The sequence below is a fragment of the Genypterus blacodes genome, unplaced genomic scaffold (genome assembly GCF_046128005.1).
Source record: "Genypterus blacodes isolate CSIRO-AG114 ecotype Tasmania unplaced genomic scaffold, CSIRO-AGI_Gbla_v1 ptg000240l_1, whole genome shotgun sequence".
Taxonomy (NCBI): Eukaryota; Metazoa; Chordata; class Actinopteri; order Ophidiiformes; family Ophidiidae; genus Genypterus; species Genypterus blacodes.
In genome coordinates this window covers 1,758,326-1,765,315 of record NW_027467038.1, presented here as the reverse complement: position 1 = coordinate 1,765,315, position 6,990 = coordinate 1,758,326, and the positions used below count along the sequence as shown (strand labels likewise).

The window sequence follows — 6,990 nt, the reverse complement described above, 5'->3', positions numbered from 1 at the left end:
ATTGGTCCAGGCTACTTTGTGAGCGCCATCAATGGCCCCGCGCCGCATGGGGTCTGTATGATTAACTTCTCCTTCCTTTCAAAGGCCTCTTGATGTTCCCTTGGAAGGCAGCGGGCCAATCAGAGCCGCGCTCAGAGACGTCACGAAGCCAACTCTGCGCGCTGATTGGCCGGTCTCGGGGAGGGGGCGGTCCCTGGCCTGTTATAGCCTCCCCGGGCAGGCGCGTAACGCTACTGGGCACCGCTGTCAAGCACGGAGAGACGCGTTGGACACTGTACACATCACCAACTCCAGTCCACAGAACGGGCCTGACGGAGGTGCATGGCCCCATCCCCGCGCACCATGATGAATCCCGTGCAGGGGTCCCCGTCCCAAGACGCCAAACAGCTTCATCACAAGGAGGAGACGGACACGGAGGGCGAGGAGGTTCAGCCCAAAGACATGACCACCGAGAAAGGATACAAACTCCCGCGGACCAGCCTCCCGTTTAGCGTGGAGTCGTTGATCTCCAAGAAGACCACCTGTCGGACTCCTTTCCCCCCCTCAGACTCGCCTCTGGCCCTGCAGAAGCCGTCGGCCGCGCACTTCTCTCCCAGGACTTTTTACGCGGAGAGGGCGGCGGAGGCGGCGGAGGGCTCGCAGGGTGTTTCCAGCAGCTCAAGCGACGACAGTCCGCCCTTTAACGAGAAGGACCAGAGCACTTGGTTCCAGTCGTCCTCCTTCACTACTCCTCCACGTAAGTTCACCCCTCTTCCGCTCTCCTGACTCCTTAGGTTTACTGACAAACAGGACCTTAGAGCAGCGATCAGAGCCGCAGATAAGCATCAGTTTAGGATCAACCCGCTCCTCGCTCCCCTGTTGCGTCATGACAACACGCACACGGACTGCGCGTAAATATCTAATATGTTGTCACTATCATTCTCGCGTGTTCTCGTGTTTGTGTAATGTGATGATGTCGCGTGATTCTCTGTGGTTGCGCGTCTTTACATTTGATTTCATTTTAAGAAGGGATCGTTCGCCGTATTTGCAGTTATCTAGCCGCGTCTCTCATCCAGGCTGAGGTGTGTTTGTGTATCTGTGATGTGCTGAGTTAGACTCTGATCCGTCCTAATGGTCCCTCTGCTGTCGTGTCTCTCTGTGTGTCTCCTCCTGTCCTCTCCCGCTGTGAACTTCAACTTTCCCACGATGTTTATTAAAACTAATCTCGGCTCTTTTCTCCATTTTGCCCCCAACAGGGAGCTCCAGTCCAACTGCGTGTACTTTAAGAAAACACAAAAACAACAGGAAACCTCGCACTCCCTTCACTACCTCCCAGCTGCTGGCTCTGGAGCGCAAGTTCCGCCAGAAGCAATACCTCTCCATCGCCGAGAGAGCCGAGTTCTCCAACTCCCTCAACCTGACGGAGACTCAGGTCAAGATATGGTTCCAGAACCGGCGGGCCAAGGCAAAGAGACTGCAGGAGGCCGAGCTGGAGAAGTTCAAGCTGGCATCCAAGCCCGTCCTGCCGGCCTTCGCCCTGCCGTTCCCCCTCGGGGCGCACATGGGCTCGCCGACGTGGGGGCCGTCGAACGCGTACCACCGGCCCGGTCTGCCGGTCCCGGGACTGTTCAGTGGACCCGTCACGTATGGGATGTACTATTTGTCTTAGTATTCATGTGTGTGAGACAAATGGTTGTTCTCTGTTGGTTGCAGTACACAATTGTTTTCTGCGTTTTGGAAAACCCTTTCATATTTGCGTTTGGGAGTTTGTGATCCATGCTGCTGGTGGTGCGTTCATGGCCCACATCTGCGGCTTGTGGATTGCCTTCATGCAGGACAAATGTCAAGTTTAAAGCGACGCGACTTCAACGTCTCCTTCCGCCCCGAGCACCGCGCGGTTCGCGGGGGCCTTCATGGTTCTGATGGTGAATCTGGACGTTTAGACTCCGCGGAGACACGAATGCAATAATACTGAAAATGCAACAAAAAGTACTTAAACGGTGTCAGTGCCTTAAGATCCGCTGTGTTTCTCCTCCTCCTCCGCAGTTTCTCAGTTTCCTATTGGATGTTCCTGTCACGAAATCTATATTTTGTAAGCATGGAGCAGAATTATATTTTAGAAAACACGTGTATTATAGATGAATGGTTTCTTTTTTTATACTCTCACGACGTGGCCTTTATACGGGAGTGATATAAATAGATCATCGTTGGAGACATTTTGCTGTAAATGTAAATAAAATGTGTAGTTTTCTCAAAGCGCTGCAGCGTCACTCCAGGAGCAGCAGGAAGAGTGGTATTTATTGAATATCTCTGTATCTGTACTGTGTACATCATTGTATCTAAATCTTCAGTTGCTTGTAAAAACTGATTTCAGTTAATAAACATTAGTTATACAAAACAATTTTACTGTTTTCAATGTCTTAATTTTTCCGAGAGATCTCCAATGAATTAATGTGAATTAATTGGGAAATGTGAATTATTATATTGTTATTTTTTAATATCTAGACTGAGTTTGTTTCAGGTCCACACACACACACACACACACACACACACACACACACACACTTCCTTTACGATTTTAAGAAATGTTGATTTTGGGAAGAAAATAATAGATATTCATAGACCTGCAATCTAGCTGCCTGGCCAAATTACAACCTGGAGGCTAATTGTTGCTATTATATAATAAAAAAGCCCAAACCAACATCATCATCGTTTATTTTGTGGTTCATGCAATTTAGCAGCTTGGACACCTGTAATGTTTTAACACTTCAACGCTAACTCCATGCAGCCTTGGCAAACTTTTTTGTGTGTGAAGATAATATAAATATGTGCCTATATTTGACTTTGCTTATCTCTGGGACAACATTTGTCTCAGACGTTAAAAATAATTACTAACAATAAAAACTGTGTATGTTGCTTATAGATATTTCACATAAACACTCACACAGAAACACATCTTGTAAATATTTCCAAACGGAGAGCGTAATACTATTTATAATGGAGATTTAGTGAATAAACATGAGCTGCCCACTTCAATGAGGCGCTTATTTACTTAAAAGAAGACATATACAATAACATACATGGATTCACTGTTAAGCGTTTATGTGCAATTATCCAGTATGAGTTTAAAGTGATTTTCCAATCATTCTCCCCATGAATAAGTGACAACGAAAGGGTCAAACGGGTAATTTGTGGCAGATATGTATTTCAATGTTATTAGTTTGTTATAGTATCTGTTTGTATCAATCTATCAGTTCTGCGCTTTTACTGCAAAATTATATTCTATGGCCACATTTAGTTCATAGGTCAAATCTAAAGTTATTCTTCTCCTGTCTCACAAAACAAAACAAAAACGAAAGCGAGCCTTGTGTCGCTTTTACAAATAAAGAAACAGAAACGCTGCTTTGTCTTTGTTGCGCTTTCATTCGATTGTTTTGCGCTTCGAGCAACGGAGACAGCTGCCGGGGACTGAAAGCTGTAGGTGAGCGGCGAGTCCAGCAGGGGGCGGTAGCGCGCACACGCCGTCCCTGAGTCTCATATGAAGCAGCACTTCCGCAGCTGCGCTCTGTCACAGTGAAGCTTGGATCTGTGAGGTGAGTGTCACTCCGTTAGCGCTTTGTCGGGAGAAAACACGCGCAAGTTAACTCCATTTTAGTCACTTCTCGTCTGTTTGACCCGATTGTCCCGTGCACAGATGTTTAAAGTGCCCGTCGGCTTCGTTTGGCTCTGCAGCGACACGTTGCTGACGCGGCGCGCTGTCTGACCTTGGCTAGCATGAAGCTAACTTTAGCCAGTTAAGCAGCGCTGGCGCGTCTAAAGAACAACATGTCAAGGACTCCGTGTCATTGTTCGGCCTTTGATTAAAAACATCTAAACCACACGGACTCTCTAAATATGCCCCGGTTATCACCCGGTATCGTCAGGCACGCGCTCTGACCGGATGTCTCGGAGGACGCGGTTGTCAGTAATAGTACACAAAGTGACTGCGGTTTAAACGCTTCTGTCTCTTTATGCCGCAGAGATTTAGTCCGTAGATGTATTCGAAAATGTAATTCTAATATAATAATAATAATATATACAATAATATAAGTTCATTTTGTGGCTTTACGGTGTAAAGATCATCTCTAGCCTAGAACCACTATTTGTCTTTGATGTATACATTTTCAATTCATTTGGACTTTGCAGTTGAACACACTGAAGCATAACTACGGGCACTAAACTGTTAAATGCATTTAATATTTGTTTCCTCGCCCTCCTGCCTCGCATGCAGGTAAAGTCTCTGTTAGACCTATAGGCTGCAGTAAAGAGACTCGGTGTTCCTGATCAGGCTCTGTTCCACTTAAGCCTGTCATCAAATCAGAACAGACGCAGGAATAGAATGCAGCCACTCCCAATTGTATCCATTGCATCGTTGTGTTGACATGTACATATGTTAGAAAAGGTCTGGAAATGAATTGATATTTCCTGAACTGGACATGTCAAAATAAAGCCCAAGGCCCATCACAAGCTGGCAGATGTCAATTTGACCTCTGTATGATCTCTAGTTAAAAAAATCAATGGTGGAAAACTGTAAACCTTGAAGAAGTTGGCAGCAGTTATGAGGCAAATTTTCTTTCAGAATCTTCCCATGAAAGACTGAATGTTTATTGGTTTTGAGTCTTAGTTCTTTAACACAGGTGGTGGAAGCAGCAGAGCGGTGTTGACTGCTGCGACTGGACTAAACACAAGTTCTCTTTGCGTCGTAGACTTGAACAATGGCAGCTCGCCGTCTAGCTCTGAAGGCCGTGGACTGGGTGGCGTTTGGCGAGAGGGTGGCACCCAACCAGAGGAGCATGTTCAATGCTTTCAAGACTCGCAGTGACGCCATCGCTGCCAAGTGAGTGACGCCATCAACAAACTTACTGAGTGTGTGATTTAAGCTGATACTGATGCTTGAGTAATATGAATGTTAAGTAGTCGTGGTACCTCAATGGTACTTATAGTGCTGTAATACTTTGAATGCATGAAGTTTTACCCCACTTAATAAAACCTGCTTGATTTCACAACTAAATTAGTTTGTTTTATCTGAACACAAACTTCTGTACAGGATTTATTGCTTAAGTAAGAGCACTAGATCAATGTAAAGATTATGCAACGCCAGGTAATTTAATTGGGGGATAAAATGTGAGCTATTGTCTTATGCCAAACTGTTGCTGTTGACAATTATAATGAATTGGACAGGATTTGGTCAGTTTAGAGAAAGCGTTGATGATGTGAAGATGCACTGGTACACACATTGTTGAGCTGCTTTCAAACACTTAATGGTTACAACAATGCTTGGTATATTTTCTTTAAAAATGCTCAAATTGACCAAAGGCTCATCCCACAGAGCTGCAGTATGACATCATGTCTGAGGGAAACATTGATCAGTGCAGATTTGAGCACCTGTCATGTAGTTAGTTTTTGCCTCATCTCCTGTCCTTCATTGTCATCTGTAAATGGGATGTATTGTGAATTGGTTGCTACATAATGTGTTACGCACATACCTATCCAGCAAGTCACTTTGTTGTATAATTTCTTCTGTGGTTTCCACTTAATTTTCTCACATTGCCCTCCATTTATCTACCTGTGTAACAGACTGGTCTCCCTGCCAGAGGCTCCTGTAGCCATCGACTGGGCTCACTACAGGACTGCAGTGGCCAATGTTGCGATGGTGGATGAGTTTGAGAAGAAGGTGAGCTTGACCTGACCGGTTCAATAGACTAATATAGAGAAATTGTAAGAATCGGACGTTTCATCAATAATCTGCTCTGTTAGGAGTTTTGCTCAGTATGTTTTGGTTGACGTTAAAGTAGTAGCTCATAAATGATCCTCTTCTTCACACACAGTTCAAGGCTCTGCAGATCCCTGCGCCTGCTGACACACAGAGCAGCGCCATCGGAACACAGGAGGTCGAAGCTGTAAGTGTTTACATCACACGTGTCCAGTGATGGAACTGTAATTTAGCAGTATGAACTCGGTTGAACATTGTTACATCACAAAATATCTCTTCTCCAACAGGACAAGAGTGCAGCAGCTTACGTAGAAGAATCTAAAGCTCGCGTTGTTGAGTATGAGAAGAGGGTAAGACATATAATGTATAATAACATTTATTTAAAACACTGAATGAACTGCCTCAGGAAAGTTATAACACTGTCTTCTTTGTTGTTCCATCTTCTCTGTCTGCGCTGTTCTTTTTAACTCAGCTGGCAACTTTAAACAGCATGGTGCCCTTCGACCAAATGACTATTGAAGACCTCAACGAAGCCTTCCCTGAGACCACGTTGGACAAGGTCAAACACCCCTACTGGCCACACAAGCCCCTTGCAGAGTTGTAATCACATTACTTGACACCCAACTCTCAATAAAGACTATGTATTTTAAAAATGAAACAATTTGATTTCCTTCATAATAGTGATAACCCTAAAGCATAAATCTATGTACTTTGCTATCTATCCAGTTTGCCTGTTAAGCTCAGCTTCATGGTCTAATTTTGCCACAAGGGGGCTCTGTTGGGCTGTTTTCTGGTTTTAGTTATGATTTAAGAGGTCAAAATGCCAATTTCATGTACATGTATGATTGACATGCTTGTACTTTGGATTGATACTGGCACCTTGCTGATGGAATAGAAGATCATCTGTGTTGAATAGTTGTAAAATTAAACGTGCTATCAAAATGTACTTCCATGATGTAATTACTGCCTATTTTCAGATGAGATGCAGTGTGCAGGTCTGTCGTTTTGAATTCTACAGTGATCAATCTGAGTTACTGACTTGTATCAAAGTAGGATGTGATCAATATCTATGCTAATGCGCGCCAGCCAGCCAATTAAAATCTTGATCCGTGTTTATGTGTTGAGGCCACACGTCAATCATTGCTGATCCGCCCAATCAGGAGTCGAGGGCCTGTGTCACAACCGGGCACCGCTACTTTCTTTGCATGGAAGTAGGCGGGACTCCTGGTGACTGGTACATCTTCACATTCTGATTGGTC

General features: G+C 44.8%; 2 protein-coding genes across 3 annotated transcripts; both read left to right on the top strand.

Moving 5' to 3' along the window:
* Positions 1–291: 291 nt before the first annotated feature.
* LOC143016715 (homeobox protein MSH-C-like) lies at positions 292–1,648 on the top strand. Of its 2 annotated transcripts, none has more exons than XM_076171177.1 (2): positions 292–736; positions 1,236–1,648. In XM_076171177.1, exons 1-2 carry the CDS (start codon positions 322–324, stop codon positions 1,646–1,648), a joined length of 828 nt encoding a protein of 275 aa, XP_076027292.1. In that variant the 5' UTR covers positions 292–321. The 2 variants fall into 2 exon arrangements, with proteins under 2 accessions (XP_076027292.1, XP_076027293.1); XM_076171178.1 differs by having other exon boundaries at positions 292–740; positions 1,240–1,648.
* Positions 1,649–3,494: 1,846 nt separating this feature from the next.
* Positions 3,495–6,843, top strand: atp5pd (ATP synthase peripheral stalk subunit d). Its single transcript, XM_076171205.1, has 6 exons — positions 3,495–3,572; positions 4,725–4,855; positions 5,596–5,692; positions 5,847–5,918; positions 6,019–6,081; positions 6,204–6,843. Exons 2-6 carry the CDS (start codon positions 4,734–4,736, stop codon positions 6,333–6,335), a joined length of 486 nt encoding a protein of 161 aa, XP_076027320.1. The 5' UTR covers positions 3,495–3,572; positions 4,725–4,733; the 3' UTR covers positions 6,336–6,843.
* The last annotated feature ends 147 nt before the right edge of the window (positions 6,844–6,990 follow it).